Source organism: Electrophorus electricus, unplaced genomic scaffold, assembly GCF_041902795.1.
Source record: "Electrophorus electricus isolate QZ-2024a unplaced genomic scaffold, ASM4190279v1 Scaffold110, whole genome shotgun sequence".
Classification (NCBI taxonomy): Eukaryota; Metazoa; Chordata; class Actinopteri; order Gymnotiformes; family Gymnotidae; genus Electrophorus; species Electrophorus electricus.
The window spans coordinates 1-20,324 of NW_027658392.1; the positions used below are offsets into that span (position 1 = coordinate 1).

Genomic DNA, 20,324 nt, shown 5'->3' on the forward strand with positions numbered 1-20,324 from the left:
TTTGCAGGTAAAGATGAGGCAAACAGAAAAAAGAGAGAGAGGGAGAGATAAGGAGAGAGAGAGAAAGAGAGAGAGAGAGGCATGTTCGATTGTATGGTAGGGTGTCGTCAACATCCTGTAGAACTGCCTCTCTTTTTGGGTTCTAGCCATGAAAAATGTATTTATCTTCTCCCTCTTCATCACCCTTTCTCTTGCCATCATCCCAAAAACAAACCATGTTCAGAGATGTAATAACAAAGGGGATGAATGAGCTGTGTCCAGCCATCACACTCTACTGAATACCAGGCATCAGTTCAGCTCTGACCATCACCCCTTTATCCTGGGGTTTCTTTTAATTAAATGGATGACTAATGCCAGAGACCCAAGGCCACTTTCTGAACTAATCACAGCCCCATCTAAAGTGTACTTGACAGTGGGGAACAGTAGCCACTTGGAGTTTTCAGCCTCTTAATATGTGTGCAGCTGCTTAGAAGCTGAGAATGCATAGGGGTTGGGGGTGGGATGGAAAGAGACACTGAACCATTTCAAGCCATTTCCTGAAGTACCCAACCTCAAGACTGAGGCAGAAGCTTCATTTCCTCTTTACGTGCTGGCAAGCCAGAGTGTAATGGAGGCTGAGACGCTGAGTCATGCTGGGAAGCTGTGCACCATGAACGGCGTCTGAGGAGGCCTGGTTCCACTCAGCTGGGAGTCCTCATGGAGCCAAGGCCTACCTGACTGGAAGTGCCAACTTAAAGAATTCTATCTCCTGCTCGTTCTCTCTCTCTCTCTCTCTCTCTCTCTCTCGCTCAGTCTATGTCTCTCTGCTCATTACAGAGCTGCCCACCATGACAGCACTACAATCTGAAGTCATCTACTAATCAGTCCTGCCTGCCTGACACCATCCCCCAATCCCTCACCTCTCATGTGCATGTCTCATGTCTGCATTCATAGCCCTCAGCATGTTAAGTGAGTCTATTTATCATAAATGCTAAAAACGCATTATAACAATGCAGGAAAATACACTTTTGTAGCAACGTTGCAAGCACTTAATCTCAAAAAAGTGGGACAGGGAGTGCATGGTAAAGAGAATGCAGAGAACTTTAGATGGGGACTCACCACTGGGAGGAGCCATCTGTGCCGCTGACCTCCAGGACGTCATAGTCCTCCTCTAGCTGGAAGTCGGTGAAGACCAGGGCGATGGTGTCTCCTGGCTCAGCCAGCACAGTCCACGTACAGTCAGCATTATTGTCATACTCCTGGGGGTAGTTGGGGCTGGTAATGACACCGCTCTGACCCCGGAGGGTGCCGCCACAGCCGTCGTCCGCTGCAAAAACAAGCAAACACACACACACACACATACACACACACAGGCATACAGGCAAACATCACAAGAGCGATTAATCCACAAACATGTTTCACAGAAATACACATTTGCTTGATTAGCCATGTACTGTACTGTATGAAAACTCCAGTGGACGTACTGGATTAGAATGAGGAACTGATACACATGGTCCTGATAGGGGCTCAAGGAAACACAATGGGGTTGATGCAACCCATTGCAACATAGGGTTAATTAACTGAGATTAATTCCTATTTCTGTTAGTTTGTGCTCCCAAAAATGTGTCCCCCTCCTAAATATTGTTTGAAGGAGACAATTAAACACCACAACTGATGCTCATGGACTGCTATAATAATTAAGCCCCTTGGCTCTCTTCACTTCCTCCAATGAATGAAATCTCTCTCGCTATCTCTGCCTCTTGCTCTAACTCTATAGCTCTATGTAACTCTCTCCCTCTCTAATTCTCTCTATCTCTCTTTACTTCTCTTTAACTCTCTCTCACTCTCTCCTCTGTGTGTGTGTGTGTGTGTGTGTGTGTGTGTGTGTGTGTGTGTGTGTGTGTGTGTGTTTGTGTGTGTGTGTGTGTGTGTGTGTCTGACAGCTAGTCTGTGAGCTGACAAAAATGAGACAGACTGTTTGGGTTGGTAGGCAGAGCTGCAGTGTAATCCTCCTTCCCACCCTCCCTCTCTCTTTCCCTTTCTCCCTCCCTCCCTCCCTCCCTTCTTCCTCTCCAGAGAAAATAGAATGGATCAGAACTTTCTGACAGGGAGAAAAGTTGCTCCTGGGTGTCTGACCTCTTTTTGAGAAGTACAATCTCTCATTCACTTACATTCCCTGGAACTGTCTCTCCACCTGAATCGTGCAAGTATCAAAGTACAGGTGAGTCCAGATACATGCTATCGTCCAGCTGAGGTCATTAGCTTGAAGGTGTGTAAGTGGGGTACCAAAAGTCCTGAAAACATGGAGCAGGCTCTGTAGCAGGGACCGGGAGCTATGTGGTGTGTGTGAGATGTGTGTGTGTGAGGTGTGTGTGAGACTTATGGACAGAGATGGACTAGAGAGGACCAAAGCCCACACAGAGCCATGCCATTAGGCTGGTGTTAGGTTGCTCCCAGTCGGAGGCTTGTGGAAGGACCACACAGGCAGAGGGATGAAGTCACTCTAGCAGTCATGCAGCAGCATCCTCACTTCCTGTCTGCTGTGGTGTGATCAGAAACACACCCACACATGGGAACAAAATGTGGCCAGGCATCACACACATATCATGCATTGGTATTGTTCACACAAACCCTCTACAACAAAGGACCTCAGCAGAATGTCAAGAATAATAACAGCCTGCACAACCCCAGTGTCCTGGGTTTGATTCCTGACAGGGCAATTGCCTGTCTGCCTGTCTGGACTTTGCACATCACTCTCCCTGTGCCTGTGCAGGTTTTCCCTTTCAATGGTGTGCACGTTAGGTGAAACGGCATCTCTAAATTTGTCCTTCTGTTGTTGAATGTGTGAGTGTGTGTGTGTGTGTGTGTGTGTGTGTGTGTGTGTGTGTGTGTGTGTGTGTGTGTGTATTTGTGCCCTGTGACTGACTGGCACCCTGTCTGGGTTGGTTCCTGCCTTTCATCCTGTGCTGCTGAGGTAGGCTTCAGCCCTGTGTTTAAGCCCTGAATTGGATTAAGTGGTTTAGAAGATGAATGAGTGAATTTGAGTCTGAATGAGCATTTACTGAAGTAAAAAAATGAATGGGTTAATAAATAATTGCAATCAGTACTAACTACTTTAGGCATGCCTCTGCAAAGAGAGAAGACTGCGTGCTTGTGCGTGCGTGTGTGTGTGTGTGTGTGTGTGTGTGTGTGTGTGTGTGTGTGTGTGTGTGTGTGTGTGTGTGTGTGTGTGTGTGTGTGTGTGTGTGCGTGCATAGGTGAGGGCTCTCGCTCTTCTCCTTGGGACGCTGCGGTCCTCTCTTGAATGTGGGCATGGAACTCATTTGCAATGGCTTGCTAGGTACCTGATTCTTTGTCAGGGACTCCATGTGTGTGCTCCATGAGGAGGCATGACACACTTGTGAGCTCCAGACAGAGAACGGGCCCAATGGGAAAGAGGCTGGGTGGACGACTGGCCATTTTGAGCCAAGCACTCTCTCGAGCATCAAGAAACATTCACGGATCATGGACTACTGCTCCTATTCGTTTCACTGAAACCTTGTTCTAACTGATGCAGTACTTGAATCAATTCTCTGTGAAAATGCAGAATTTTAGGCAGCCATTAGAATTCATCAGGCTTAATTAGATAGCCTAAGCAAAAGCAGAAATAACTATCACTGTCCCATGCATTCAGAGATGCCTCAATATGTGTAATTAAAGTACTGCTTCCAGTTTTATAGCGAAGTAATCGCAATAATTAATTGTAACTGCAATTGCAATTTTATAACTCAGTTCTTTGAGGTCTCAGACTTAACCCTAGGATTTCTGGAATCTTCTTCAATAATCTTTCAATCTGTCTGCTAATGATGGGATTGCAAAAAGCAATGATATAATCCCTTACAAAAGACTTGGTTTCTTGCCTCCACATAGTGCTATAGCGCCTTCCTCTGGCTCTCTGGGTGTCATGGTAACTTGGTAACCCGCCGGCACCCCTGAATATGATGGTGGGACTCAACTAAAATGCAAGGGGGAGTGGGGGCTGAATTTCCTTGTAAAGAGATCTGGTCTGCTTCTCCAAAGTTAATTTATTTCCTGCCTCCCTCTGGAAAGATCACCATGTGCGCTCTGCTGCAAAGCAAAGCAAAGCAGGCAAGCCGGCAGCCACAGTGACATTTAGAATGCAGAACAGCGAGCACATTCCCACTGAGCGTGCGGGTGAAGTGGCGGAGTGGTCGTGGGTGCGGGGTCGATATCGGGATGCTGAAGACACCCCAGGTGAAAGAAATCGAAGCAAACATTCGGAACGGTTGGTATTTGCTAATGTATACAAATTCATGGCATGAAGCTTATGGAAGAACTGTGATTACAACTATCCCAGCCCTTAGCAGAGTCCATGGAGCACTGGGCTTTAGGGAGGGGTGGGAGTCTGGTGCTAATGAGCAGGGGAAAGCCAAGAAGCTGTTGGTGTTTTCTGGCTGCGCTCAATGGGACTCCGTAAAGAAGCCCAGCATCCTGCCACCTTCTGGCCGACCAGACTCAGTGACCGTAACAGAGCTAGCCTACTGACCAGTCACAAAGATGCCAATTTAGAAGTGTTTGCTGGAAAGTGTATGAAGTGCTGGTATTTGAAGTGACATTAACAATGTACTCATGCCTTATAAAAAAAGCACTTAGACTCATAGTGCCAGCTTTTATATGGAACCATGAGATTCCAATTAGCTGCAGTGGTAACTGCTGGTTTGTAAAAGCACGGAAATATTGAATTATAATTCATCAGGCAAGAATGGCATTTTACTGCTTTTCATGTGGGTGAGTGCTCAGTCAGATTGAGAACATGCAGTACTGGGGAGACCGCACATGTCGCATCAAGCCAGTGACAGCACAATCAGAAGAAGCAGAACCCAATGAAGATGCTAGCTGTGCAGGGCAGCACGGGAGCCAGCATCAAAGAAAAAGGGAATGCACAAGAGACCACATGACCATGGCTACCACCGACCGGAGGACTCGGAGCATGGATGGGGAGGGGGTCCCTTTCTGGCTCAGCCTGGCTAAGCATGTGGGCCCGCACATGGGCTTCCTGACTCCCACAGCCTGGGCACAGATGGCTCCGTTTCATACTGGCCTGCTCAGAAAGCATGCGAGCACAACACATAGACCACAAGCAGCCTCCATTATGCTCCATGCACATGGGTGAGGGAGGCTTAGACAAGGACTTCCAACCTTCTGACTGAAATGGTGAGTAACACACAATACAGTGCAAATATACTCCAGCTAGTCAGGCCTGAGTGATCTAACATGATCAAAAATAAATGTACAGCATTCATACATGCATTTCTCAACCTGTGTTCAGTGGTAGAACACAGGTTGGGAAACTCTTGTTTGAGTGTATCCTGAATGCATCAGTCCCCAAATGTAGGACACTTATAGCACACTGCACTAATATCTGCCCTCCGGGTGTCAAACATATACATGTAAGTTAGTGATGAAGGGCATGTATGCCCCATGCAGACATGTGCAGGCAGTGTGAATAAGTGCTGGGCTAACACCCACCCACCCCCACCCCCCACTGCCCCTCCCCAAGGGTTAAGCCTTCCATGCGACAGAGCTGACAAAGCATCTATTCACACCGCTCCCCTTTGACAGTTGTCATCACCGCAGGGTTCTTTGCTCACTCACACAGGACAAATGGCTCCGCACTGCTCCTCTCTGTAAAGCACCAAGGTGTCTGTCGGCACTGACAGGGACGCTGCCTAACCTCCCCCGTGTGTCTCTCTGACAGAGCCAGGAGAGAAAGGCCATGGTTTCAAAGGGTGGTCCCCAGTCTGAAAAATCCACTTAAGGGCTCACCTCTGCAGTAGGGCAGGGGGAAGTCCCATGCGGCGGTGCCTGAGGACGTGGCCAGGCAGGAAAGCACGGTGTGGCCCTCCAACACGTAGCCCTGGCTGCAGCTGTAGCGGATCTTGTCCCCAATGTTAAAGGTGGAGCCCTGTTGGAGGCCGTTGAGCAGCTGGCCAGGGTTGCCACAGGTGTAGCTGGGAAGGGCTGTCAGACAGAGACACACAAGAGAGTGGTGTTAGACACACACACCAATATCATGGAACTCTAAAAAAAGGACTAATACAAGGTAAAGTACATACTGTTGAACTGACATTTAACACTGTTTGTCTTAAATCTACTTAATTACAAACAAATAATAATAATAATAAATAAATAAATAAATAGACTAAATAAAAACACTAATTTAGCACAGTAATTTAACTCCAGAGTGAGATTTTAGAATTCTCGTGCTGTGTGTGTGCATGTATTTGTGTGTATGTGCATATATCCTGGAACAACAACAAAAAAAACCCTTGACGTTATAGTCACGACATGCAGCATAGCTTCCCTCCTGAGCTGACTCATTTAATTCAAATAACAAAATACACCAGGACGTTGTCTCCATTGCTATCAGCAATAACACTAAAAGACTTCACATAGTGTCTCATTCAAACCCCGAGAACCATATGAAAGAAGTGAGTGAGCAAACAGGTCAGCAATCAGGAATGTCTCATAAAAACAAACACCATTAAGTACAACAATTAGGAAGAACGACAGGATGCAAATAAAATAGGTGTTTTGAAGCAGCCACTATAGTGTCACTAAAGCAAAGGAAGTGTATTCCACATTGTTTTCTCTCTTGGCACCCACTTGAGCTCTGATTTCTGCACTCTTGGATTTCCTTCCTGTCAGGCACAAGCTGGAGAACCCCAATTACCGCTAGAAATGATATACTCTCTGAACACAGAGATAGACATCGTTGGCCTTCCCCATAGCATGCATGTCTTAGGCCCACATTCCTTGGATTAAGATTACAATCAAATCTATTCTCCACACCTGCACAGTGCAAAGTGTTACTGCATAAAACACATTAAAAACTTTGAGGCTCTTAGTCTGCAGCCTAGCCTGCTGCTACAGAGATGAGGGATGAATGATTGGTGATGGGAGATAAGTGATGATGTGTGATGAATGATGGGTCTATGAGTGATGAGTGATGAGTGGTGGGTGATGAGTCACGCACGATGAGTGACAGGTGATGAGTGATTGGTGGGTGATGAGTGATTGGTGATGAGAGATAAAGGGGTTCTAGATGAAATGCATGCAATATCCACTGGACCCTCATTACTATGGATTGTGTTTGTAAGTGTGGGTGTTTTGCGTGTGTGTTTTGAGTGTGTTTAGCATTTGTGATGGATGTGCATGATTGCAGGTACTAACTACTCAGGTTATAGGTATCAGACAATGACTTATATATAATTAGTCATTAAAACATTGGTTATATGAGCTGGTTATTACAACATAGCAGAAAATGGACACTGATCACGCTTGAGGCAAAGGCACATTTGATGCTGATAAGTTACTAGGTTTTTTTGCGGTGAATAGATTAATAATTGACTAAAAAACTGGTAAAACATTGATTTAAATATAGAATTATAAAAGATTCATGAGGACAGTTGCTTAAACATTAAAAAAAAAAAAAAAAACTGGGAAGGGGGCACAACCTTCCAACCTGCTTCTAAAAGCTCAAGTGTCTGTCCTTCCCCTTCATTCTTCTGGATCTCCTAATCGCAGTGTCCCACTCGCTCTTCTTTATGCATTCTACATAGAGGGAGCAGGTTACACACATCCATTCTTTTCCACTCCTTTCTCCCAGAGGCCTGGCAGCATTTGCCATTGCTCATCCATAACTCACAGAACTCTGCTTCTGACTCAGGCACCACTGTGCTTTCACTTCTTTAAAGGTTTTTTTTGTTTGCATTTTGTTTTGTTTTTTTCCAGGACCTCCTATTTCCTTCCTTGCTGAAACAGCAAGACCTGCTCTTAGTCCATTTCCTGGCACTTTTTACATTCTTTGTGTAAGTGAGGCTGCAGGCGAGTGCACGGTGCACTGTAACCCCCAACATGCTCATTCCCTTCTCCCTCTCCCTGCCTGTTTCTGGGAGGAAAGCTGTAGATTTTTAAATCCCCCTCCTTCTACCGTTCTTGAAATGAATGGGCCAGAGCTGTCATTTGTCAGTTGTCCTGATGGACACTGATTAACAGTACCAGAAGCCAACAATACGGAGTCAAAAACAAATGCTTAAAGCCCATTTACACCTGAAATAAAAAGTATGTCAAAGACAATTACAGTAATGTGTTATCATTATACTTTTCTCTTTCTTGTCCTGTTTATCTGATGTAAAATTAAGCCATCCCTGTGGGCTAGACAAATTGGGTAAATCCCCTTGCACAGAACAACAGTGTGTCAGCTCGACCTGCATTAATGTGCACTCCCTCTACCCAGACTGCGTTGTTACAAGTGACATTGTGAAATTGATCCAAACACACAACCACATTAGCTCAATAAGCAGTTTCTGCTTTGTCGAGCACCAATTCAATCAATGCCTCTTCTTGCTTGCACAACTAACGAACAACTGCAGGCAACACTCATCACCTGACGAAACAGCTGGCAAGACATGCAGTTGGCCTTGAGTCCTTCAGGGCTGGGGCCTAGGGACAGGAAGGAGCAGTGTGGGAATGCAGGAGCACCGCATGCTAAAGCCCCACCAGTGGTGATGGAAGCACCTGGTGCTGTGAAACCTAAGATAGAGGAGAGACTCCAACAGATTCTGGGAATGGCAACTTCCATCTCAGTTTATATATATATATATATATATATATATATATATATATATATATATATATATATATATATATAGAGAGAGAGAGAGAGAGAGAGAGAGAGAGAGAGAGAGAGAGAGAGAGAGAGAGAGAGCGAGCGAGAGAGAGAGAGAGAGAGCGAGAGAGATCTACAGATCTATGTGGCTCTCTCTTCAATATGTCAATGATGTAAAAAAAAACAAAACACAAAAATAAAATCATAATTCATTACTCATATCCATACAACATCTGCATCTTGTGATGGGAGTTCAAATTGTTTGAAGTTTTCACTGTCAACTCTGAAAGTCAAAAATAACATATAACAGCATCACATCAATCTAGCAATACAACCTTTCTGTTTTCTTCTGTCCCAAAGAGAGGAGCGCTCTAAAAGAGAAACCCAGCTTTGTTCTGTCACCTTAACTGATATGATATCAGTGCTATCAGTGGAGAATTATATCAGACATTTTGAAGGACATTTCTCATTCTTTCGTCTAAGAAGATGAAATGCCCTTTTTTTGTCATTTCTTTCTGTCATCAGCTAGTTCAGTCTGAACCTTCCTCACCCTAAACAAGCTCCTCAACGAAGATTTACAAAACACCTCAGGAAGTCCCATTTGTTGGAAGCTTCCCTTTGTTGGGAGCTGCATGAGTTGGTGTAGCCTGACTCCCAGCTCCCAGTCCACATGGTTTTGTTTGAATTTTTTTTTCTTTTTCTTTTTTTTTTAATGTATCTTGATCCCGTCGCCGTCCCTTGGGCATACTCATTGACTTTCCCCAATGCTTGATGTCAACAGGAAAGCAGGATTAGTGTAGCCTGGAGGTCGGAACAACAAAGGCGTAATTAAAGAGCCTTCTGCTCCAGAGGCTCATAGTGACAGTGCGGTCCATCAGTAACATTACCAGACCATAATTGGCTAAACAGCTGCCCAGAGACTCTCGGCCGTGTTCCTCATCCATTAGTTATGATTTTTTTCCCCTCCCAAGTCTTCAAACTGAGCTGCAATATGCCACCTACTGTGTGGCTGCAGACTCAACTGATTACAAGCATGGCTGGCTCAGAATCACATTTTTTTATGAGCATAACCAAACCATTCATATGCGTACAGTCACGCACACATAGGCAAATTCACACCCAAGGGTGGCTTGCTATAGAATTTTACTCATAATTATTTATAATTAACTCTAAACCATTAGAGGTTTAGGTAAAGTCATCAGCTTCCTATATTGTATTAATTTCCCTTCCATGGGGGCAGTACACTGTGTCATGGTATGAGTTTATATTTTTACAACAATTAAAAAATGTATCCCTGCCCCCGTTTTCATGATTTTATACTGATGAATGTCAGAGCAGACGAATGGTCATATAGAACTCATGGAGGGCATTATGACATTTATCTCATCTGAAACCCTCCAACAATCTCATTTGTGAAGATGAGGTCCACCTGCTCTTCCTGCTACACATCATAAACACCATCTTTTGCCATCTTTTCCATTACTGACGCTGGACTGTGAACCATCCCAAAAAGTATGCTTTCCCACCTAGACTATATGTCAATTTTCAACAGCTGCCTGCTTATGAACAGCTGTTTATTAAATTCTCTGTTTACATTTGTGAATAACACTGCTGCACATCCAGCCAAGCACAGTGGCAGGCGAGAATCTCTGGCTACAAAAACAGGCCTTGGACCTCTGCAGATACAGAATTACCTGATTTAATCTCCGACATCGTGTGAAAGACCTAAACAAATAAACAGTGCAAGCTGATCTGCGCTCTGGTTCTGCTTGTCTGCTGCTCACCACGTTGCCAAGGAAACAAGAGTAGGCCCACGTGGGAATTGAGTCTTGGCGATGAAGAAGTGTGTGGAGGTGAAGGGGCTGCATTTGTGTGTGCACATGTGTGTGTGTGTGTGTGTGTGTGTGTGTGAGCGAGAGAGAGCGCGCGCCCATCTGTGTCCACCATTTCACACGTCAAATGAACCTACACATCAGGGGGTCGACAGCAGAGTTTCATAGTGCCACTCTGAGGTTGCTGTTCCATCACCCGCGTGTCTGAGTGTTTGTGAGCCTGAGTACTTGCAGGTCAGAGCTTTTGAGTGCTCATGTGAGTGTTTGTAGATCTGAGTGTACAAGTGCTCATGGGTCTGAGTGTTCATGCATCTGAGTGCTTGTAGGACCGAGCGTTCGAGTAACCAAGCGTCACAGCTCTCCACATCCCCCCTCCCCCGCTTACATCAAGTGTCTGAGCATTCACATGTCCAAGCATTTGCACATCTGAGCATTTGGGCATCCTAGTGCTCGCACATCGGAGCAATGGTAAGCATGCAGCTGACTCACAACGCTCACTCACAAACTGAGAAAAAAAGCACCTTTGCTTTCCAGCGGCAGCTTTTCTAACCAGGGCCCACACAACCCACCTCCTGCACCCTGCACTCCTCTGTCTTTTGCATGGGGTTTTGAAGAGCCTCTCTCACGTTAATACTCCGAAGTGTAACAGATCAAGATTTCTCTGCTATCAAAGAAGTGGTAACGCTGCACAATGAAACTGAAAATCAACCAAAAAAAAAAAAGCAAGAAAGTGTTTTGATACTGATCAAACAATCAGTTACCCAGTGCCCACATTTAAACATTAGATATATACTAATGTAAGCAGAACAAATCCAAGGGGACAACTCACTTAAACCACTGATTTACTCCTGCAGTCTCCTATAGGCAGGATTCATTATGCACTTACTGTAAGTAATCCTTCAGTACTGTATGGGCTTCATCATATTATTTCATGTTATTATATTTTGGTGGCAAAGTTCTACCGAATTACTTTCAGACTTACAATAGGAACTGAGAATAATTTCAGAAGTGATCTTAGATTTTTTTCTTTTCGTTATTATTTTAGTTTTTTGAATATAGAAAATCACTTTGATCCTGGTGTCATGGCTTTCAGAAATGCTGGCAATGTCATCAGTGAAACACTGTTCTGCCCATTTATTTGTATTTCTATGCATATATGCATGCATGTGTGTGTGTGTGTGTGTGTGTGTGTGTGTGTGTGTGTGTGTGTGTGTGTGTGTGTGTGTGTGTGTGTGTGTGTGTGTGTGTGTGTGTGTGTGTGTGTGTGGGTGTGTGTGTTTCCTCTGAGAAGTTACACAGTGAGCAGGAATGGCGAGGTGACCTATGCACCTGTGTTAATTCATTCCGTGCCTAACAGGGACTCAACACTCACAACTAGTGGCTCCTAAATTGCACAAAGCTGCTGCCATGCCTGAGATGAATCTTAAAACGAGGAGGCAAAAGTTACTGAATAGAGCCTCTGAAATAGCAAAATAAAAGGCTGCAGAGAGAGGCTTGGGGCCTTCTGGTCAAGATAAACAAGTTAATGAAATTCTTTTGAAGCAGAATGTGCAAGTATTAAAAAAACCCTCCTGTGATTGTGAATTTCACATCTACACTACACTACACTATCTACAGCACCCGCCCCAGCTCACCCATGCCCACAGGACATGGCTTTTTCAGCATAATATGGTAGCTGTGCCCCCCATGTCTCAGCCCTGCAGTCCTCTTCTTTTTCCCCCTCTCCTGCATTTCCTGCTTGGCAGCACATCAGCCCAAGGAGGCAAGCATAAACAACAGAAGCAGCAAGGTGGTTGTCTGCACTGTACCACTGCGTACGCCCCAGCCCGGCCCCCAAACCCACTCAGTCCCTGGGCATATTTCCTCTAGCTTTGATTCGAGGCCTCAGGGAAGGCGAAATCATAACAAAATCCTACATTCTGTAAAAAGAACGAAATAAGGACAACAAGCAGACAGAAAATACCAAGTCTAAGTGCTTTAGGTACTTATGCTGTGAAACATACAAGTGAGTAGGTGATCTGCAGCGTTCCATTGATGTGGTATGTCCACACATATCTTAGTTTAAAAGCCTGGCTCTCTCTCTCTCTCTCTCTCTCTCTCTCTCACACACACACACACACACATTCTCTCTCTCTCTCCCCCTGTCTCTTTCCCCATCTCCCTTTTTTTCTCACATGTACATACACACACATACACAGTGCTAGCAGATCAGAAATGCAGGCAGGTAAATATGTGGAATATGAAATACCTAATTGTGTGGCAGTAAACCTTGTAATATGGGCTTATGGTCATTTGAAAAACATCAATCAAAAAGCAACATCATACAGTATATCCACCACAGACAGTACACAGATGACAGTGTTGCACACACACACACACACACACACACACACACACACACACACACACACACACACACACACACACACACACACAAACACACACACAGAAAATATTACGTGTCAACTTAAACAAAAAATAATAATAAACATGTAGTGCTACCCTTTACCCTTGAAAAATGGTCACATTGTGAAACCATATTCAAATAGACTAAAAGCACAGAATTGATGTGACTTACAGGGCTGTGTCTGTGAGGAATGTAAAAGATAGAATAGATTTGCCGATAAGGATCTGTTCTAATCTTAAAGCACCCCACCTAAATCAACAGCCAAAAGACCCAACATGCATTTGTATTCAGGGTCTGGGACATATAGAGCCAAGAGGAGTGAAGATTATCAATGAGGCATCTGAAACAAGGACAAATGCTGACATGTGCCTATTGTTCTGTTCTCTCAGGAATAGAGCATTCATGAAGAGGCCACCTAAACTCTCCTGTCTCACAGGGCTCTTCAACAATCAAAAGTGGAATCCTGCCAATTATTATAGCATCAATACCTAGCAAAGCAAACATCCAACTTTATGCACAAGTGTGTACAGTGACAAGCTTCAAGCTTGATTGATTTAAGCTGTGATTTCAAACTGCCAAAGACCCAATCTATTGGCCCTCTGTTTTAACTTGGACTGGAGCAGGACTTTAATTGCCATCCTTCTCTTTCCTGTCCACATTACAGACTCTCATGCCCAGAGTATTGGGGAGAAAATGAGGGCTGATCGATCCTATTCTGTGATGAATGGCACTGCACTGTGATGCTAGAGATTTTTCTCAAGCCATCAGCACTAAGGTAAAGGTTTATTTCTATCAATTAGCCCACCGACTCACAAGCCCTGCATTATGTGTTTAGCAGCAGTGACATTGCAGTGATGCTCAGCCACTTCGGGGTGTAAAACTGGACTGTCTGTCCAACTTGGAGAGCAGTGCGGCGCTAAGCTGTGGGATGGCTGTCCACCCCAGGCACCAGTGGCCCAAGGCCAGGCCAGGCGACTCTGCTATGGGCAGGCCAAGCAGACAGTGTGTTTGGCTAATGTGACAAGCTTGTCATCTGAATCCAGTTAGCTTAAGTCCAAGTGATCACTGACCCCCCTGCTGTCCCGGAAGATGCGGCGATTAGCTGGGCCACCACGGCTAGTAATGTGGTTGATGAGGCATCAAAGGCCACCGCCATCCCCGCTGACAGCTCCTTACACAAGGATGATCAATAATTAGCACACTTCATTCACAATAGCTAACTAGCATAATTAATTTGAGTTTGTAGATATGTTTTATCTAATTTTTCAAGCCGCAATGGAGCTACTCACCTTGCTGATTCTCAAAGCAGGTTGGCCATTTTTGCCCCATGACCCTTCTCAGAGGGAAGTGCGCACTTGCTTTGACATGGTGTGTCTGTGGGCTGGTATTTCCTCTGTGGTGAACACCACAGCTTGGTGCAGGTCAGGGCAAAGGAACTGAGCAGTGTAGAGGGCCCCACCCTGCTGCAGCAAAGCTCAGAAACAGCCAGAGGAAGACTGGAGCTCTGATCCCACCACTCCTCTCACTCTTCTCATTCAGCCACAGCTTTGCATACGTCACAGCATTCCCCAACCCCCCTCTCCCTCCTACAGGATTATTAGGTCTTTATGGACACACTCTGCTTCTGCATGAAAAAGCACTGATTCAACCTCACCCAAAATCCATTTTGGAGCTGCACACATAGAAAACGTTTTTAGCATGCACTGCCAAACACCAGACAGTGTTATGCCTGAGAGAGAAGCGAGACCCGCATGGGGAAAGGGGCTTCAGCTTAGATGTGTCTCTCCTTCCAGGTTTCCACAGCTGGAAGTGCGTGACTTCTGACAGCCATCCTGAGCCTCTCTGCACTGGGGAGACAGTGAGCAGTTCAGCCCATCTCACCCTGCACCACCGTGCAGAGTGGGCGTGTATGTGGTGCTGCAGTCATCTCGTCCAGCGGCGAGGAAGGACAACCAGCAACAGGGTGGGAATAACTAAGCAGCCAAACGACAGCACAAATGCTGACATGTGATTCCCAACGGTTCAATCATCTGCATCTACTGAGAGAATTGTAAATTCAACAGTTATGAAGGAACTTGTGTAAGGAATGAGAGCACATCTTACTGCAAGTGGAAGAATAGAAGTGCAGTAAGTAAGAACAAAAGCCATGTAACACCAAATAACCTCTTACACCATTTCCATTCACAGACATATTGTTTAGTCCTACCTGTGACACCACGTAAGGGAAACGAGAAACAATGGCATTTGCAGTCAGACAGTGTCGAGAGCGAGATGGCTGCTGCAAACAGGTGGAGGTCTCTCGCGCTGGGTGCATGTGAGCCTGGACTGCACCACAAGAATGACAGCAATCTATTACTGAGGCTAATGACCATGCTGGGGAAATCGGCTCTTTGCACAATCCGTCCATCCTGCCGCCTACACAAGCAGCACTCAGACAGGTCTATCTGTGCAGACACTAAGGGTATGCACCCACCCACCCCCTGCCATCACTTTATACACACAGGACATCCACCACTCTACTTATCCAATAATAAAGCCCAAACAAAATGCCGTCCACACAGCCTTACTGAAGACAGCCATGGCAACATAAGGAGTCTGGGGGCAGGCAGTATTTAGCAGCATCTGCATTATCTATTTTCTAAAAATAGGTATTTCTATATTCTGATAGAAAATTCAAGGGGCCACAAGATAATTTATATAGCATTTAGAATGGTATTGTAACTGTGTGAATGAACTGTGGAGTCCTGCATGGCAGAGACAGTGCCTGTATTCCCCAGGGGAGCTCTGTGGCAACCTTGCTGCTGCAAACAGCTGCTGGATCACTGCAGCAGAAGCTAGCGAAGAGCACCATGAACACTACTGACAGAGAGAGGAGCTATTCCTGGATGGCCCTCATCTACACCAGCAACTGCTCTACATAGTTTGATGTCTGTTGCAAACAATAATAATGAAGTTGGGGTGCATTTTTTTAAGCATTTCTTAATGCAATTACATACTTAAAAAGAAAAATATGAAAACTTCAGCGAATGTGTTATCTAATCTATTTATTATTATTAATTCTCTAAAAGGCACTTAAGAACTACTAGTCAGCAACTACATAAGATAATTAATCAAAGGTAGATTACAAGAACCTCCTTTCATAAGAATTTTCTTTGATTTAAAGCCTAATTAAGTTTGACTATATTTCACACTCACTGCACAGAAGTGGCAGCATTTGGCTTGAAAGAAAACAATGTGATTACTTAGGTTTTAAGAAAGATTCATTTCTGGAGCAACTGAAGTACAGCACAAAAAGTCAAGATAACCTAAATGTTGTCTAACATAAAACTAAACCACAATTTGACACCATTAATACAGTCATCACACTACTTAAATGCATGTGTTATCAGGATGCCATGATGCTCATGATGCAATGACAACACAGCGTCCAGTATCATGTCATGTAAGAGAAAGCACTCTATTCAAAATATATTTTGACGCATGTGCTATCATGTCAAAACATTCACCACTGCACACCGAATTTCGATACATCGCTGCATAAAGATTCTTCTTGTGCAATTAAGCAAAACACCACAACACATTTCCATAATTGCAATATCTCAGAGATCTCCCCCTGGGCTATATTCAGCAGTGTGAGTCACTCCCTCACTCTCACTACCCGCATTCTGACAAGGCTAGGCCTCGGCTATTTAAGATGAACAGAAAATATCTTAATAAACAAGAACCAACAAATACATAAACAAATGCAGCATGTGATCAGAAGAATTATACAACAACATGTGACACATTGTGAAAGCTACTGTCCCATATAGAGCTGGAGCAGCAGGTGGAGAAAATGACAGCACAGGAAAGACCAGTGAGTCAGCAGTGTGTTTCTTTTCTGTGCTGTGGGTTTGAGATGCAGTTTTACTGGATGGTTGAGACAGGGGGTGTTGAGAGCACAGTCTGGCAGGAGGAGCTCTCTCCACACTGTACATGACTGCCCAGGCACGGTGACACATACATAGACACATAACAATTCTGCTGTTCCACACACCCCTTTTGCTTTCACATCGTGGGCCTCTCTCTTTCTCTTTCTCTCTATCTTTCACTTCCCATGACCTTTATCCCTTCACACACTGCCCTGACACACGCCGACAATCACACTGACTGTGCTACCTCACACCCACGCACCTGTTGGAGAAAATGGGCAGACCTGAGCCACCCCCCCCCCTGCCATCTCTTTGCAATGCCATCTTTCCGGTTTGTCACGCATCCTGAAGCATAGCGATCTCTGCCCAGGGCCACAGCCGCAGGAATTGGATTTATTAGGAGAAGGTGTGGGCTGGTGAGACACTGCTGCTCCTTCCCATTTCTGCACCTCCTCACCTCCCCACCTCTAACAACAGAATATCTCCCCACCTCCTCCCCTCCCCACCTCCTCACGTCATCAATAGAATATCTCCCCACCTCCCCACCACCCCACATACTCACCTTCCCATCTCCTCACCTCCTCCACCTCACCATTTTAGTGAATAGTGTCAGAATATCTATACATAAAATTATCTTATTTATAATGAACAAAGTTTGTGCTATATTATATACTGTTTACACCAAAATGTACATGCGTTTTCAGTACCACATTCTAAACACTGCATTCACAAACCAGAATGAAAAACTCAGTCCACTGATAGAGAGAGGAACTATGAAAAGCTTTGCCAAACCATTGCTCTCATTAAAGCAGCCACGCTTCAATGCTTGACCATTTGAAGGTCTTTCTGAAAAGAGGTATAAAACATCACGTAGAATGATTATTTATTAGCTGAGCTGAGAACAGTGGGAGAAAATCCAAAAAAACTAAAACAAAGCAGTTCAGAAGTAAATAACTGTCAGAAATCTTTAGCCAGGAAGCATTAGAATTCTGTTAATTGCAGCTCCAGTCTGGTTGAGTTATGAGTGTTTGAGGAGGTGATTAAATAAATAAATAAACCCACAGGATAAAAATGGCCCTCCAAAAAGGCAGGCACACATGTTTATATTAAAAGACCATTTGTGAGTCACTGATAATGAATTAGTTATTGATACAGCAACAGTGTACAGGGGCATTGTGATGTTTACCACTTAACTCTGAGCACTGTCCATCATACATGAAGAGGAATGATTCAGGAGAACAGAGCAGACAATTAACTGTAATATCACAAAACAAAAAACATTAAAAAATATTTGATTTTGATCCTGTACCTATGCTGCATGACAATGAACATTAGAAACAAATACAGTGACGTTAAATGTCTTTTCAGGGCACATTTAATATGTCTGATATTCCCAACTATATTTATATACTGAGTGATGTCAGAGGCTTTAGGATTGACTGTCAAATTTTGTTCCAGAAGAAAGACCATCTGGGTCATTTTCTCATGGTGTTATAAAAAACACTGAAGAGCTGTTGCCATCTATGACCCTTTTGGCCATGTCACACTTACTGTCAGAAACATGTCTCAATGTTTCTATCAGCTAGTTGTACAACTATATTGCTGTTGTAGTACAAAATATATGAATGAGAGTCCCAATATTTGAGGAAAACTCATTATGTGTTCAGAAGGAACTAATTAATTAATGAACACGTAAACACATGAACACACACTTTTGGATGAAGTGAATGAATCTGCATCTCATGGAACACTGCGGACACATGGACCTTTTCTTAATGGACTAAAAAGTCTAAAACCCTGCATTTCAAGATGTCACAGGAAAGCACTGAAGCATAGGCAATTTTACGACCAATTCAATTACTTTGTTTACGTGAGAATTACTGTTGCATTCAATGTGTTTAATCAAAGTCAAATTGAATTGCATAAAACATTTCATGCACAAAGATAGTTTAAAGAGCTTTCCATAACAAAAAAAAAGAGGAAAAGGTATAAAAAAAATCAGATAAAATATATGTATTAAAGAAAAGAAACGAGTAAAAACACTCCAAAAACAAAGGAGGTGAATTACAAGAGAGGATTTAGCTCCAGACAAAATCTCCAATCCCGACATTCAATGAAGCTACAGCTACAAAGCACTATGTAAGTCCCAGTTAAGCGCATGCTGGGGAGCGACACTCGTCCAGGCTGCCATGACCACTCACTTTGCTCACTGGAGTAGAATTAGCCTTTTTCATCATCAAGGTACTCTTAGAAAGACTTCAGGAGAGAGACTAAGTTGTCACTAACCTTAGGTAAGACCCCCAGCAAAGCTTTTTGCTTTGTAGCCTGTGAAAGCAATCTCTCACCATCTGCTCTATTCCATAGAGGGGGGCTGGAATTCCATCGTAGAGTACCATGTGAGCCACTTTCTCTTTTCATCTTATAGTGATAGAGAGGCTTAGTATGCACAACATTCCATGCTGTGTTAATACTGAGAGACACGTTGTTAGCCTTTGATTCCGTTATGTTCCAGTTAGTGAAAGGGAGAGAAAGTGGATGAAAGCACATAAGTCTACACACCTTTCAGTGAGCACCCAGCCCCTTCACTGAGAAAGAGGGATAGCCAAGCAGATAGAGTTGTTTGCACAGCAATAAAAACAAATGCTGAACTTTATTTGATATAGGATGAAATGCTTGCGACACAGACAGAGTCACTCTGAGAGAAGCTGGATTGGCTTTTTGAAATTACTGCACACTCTCACAGCCCAGTGGAGCAGTGAACTTGGGTGCATTGAAAATACAGTCAAGTATTTAGACTGGAACGGAACCTCATTTGGGTATATTCCGAATTGAGAGGGCAGACTTTTTAAATGTTATTTCTTCCACAGTCACTTTTTCATTAGGAGCCTTAGCAGGAGACTGCCTGCCCCGTTATGTGTCTCCATGGGTCTTACTCTCATGCAGGGTCCAATCCCCAGCCTGTACAGGCCTCACTGCTGCCTCACTTGATTAGCCCCGCATAGTCTGCACATGTGTAACGTTGAGCGTTAAGGAGGCGGACGCATGTGCGGAGAGGAGTGAGATTTATTATGGGCAAATCCAAAATCAGAGTCGTTTAGGCAGTCCAGGGTCATAGAGCTGACACGAAGAGCACGGGGATACATGAGTAAACAAAATAAAACACACACACGAAAGCAAACAGGGAAACAGACTATAACTAAGGCTAGGACACACAAAGGCTAAGATAAACACAAAGGCACAGAGTACAAAGAAACAACCGTAACGAAACACACTCAAACAATAATTCAAACAAATGAACAGCCACAACCAAGGCACACAACAGGGTTTAAATACATGAACTAGAAACGAGGGACAGGTGTACGCAATCAAACAATGTGAGGACAAAACAAAACTATGGAACGGAACTAAACTGAAGACAGGGAAAACACAGAACTCAAAAGATGGAAGGGACTGATCGTGACAACATGAGAGCAGACCCAGTTGTAGCCTCAGGCCCAACCTACAGCTGTGACCTTGCTGGAAGA

General features: G+C 44.2%; 1 protein-coding gene across 1 annotated transcript in view; it reads right to left on the reverse strand.

Annotated features, from left to right (window-relative positions):
• Positions 1-975: 975 nt before the first annotated feature.
• Positions 976-20,324, reverse strand: part of csmd1a (CUB and Sushi multiple domains 1a) — a 61,552-nt gene continuing 42,203 nt past the window's right edge. Inside the window, exons 4-5 of the mRNA XM_081708707.1 lie at positions 5,806-6,000; positions 976-1,306 (exon numbers count right to left, since the gene is read on the reverse strand). Coding sequence (XP_081564833.1) covers positions 1,095-1,306; positions 5,806-6,000 — 407 coding nt within the window. The 3' untranslated portion in view covers positions 976-1,094. The remainder of the gene's footprint in view (positions 1,307-5,805; positions 6,001-20,324) is intronic.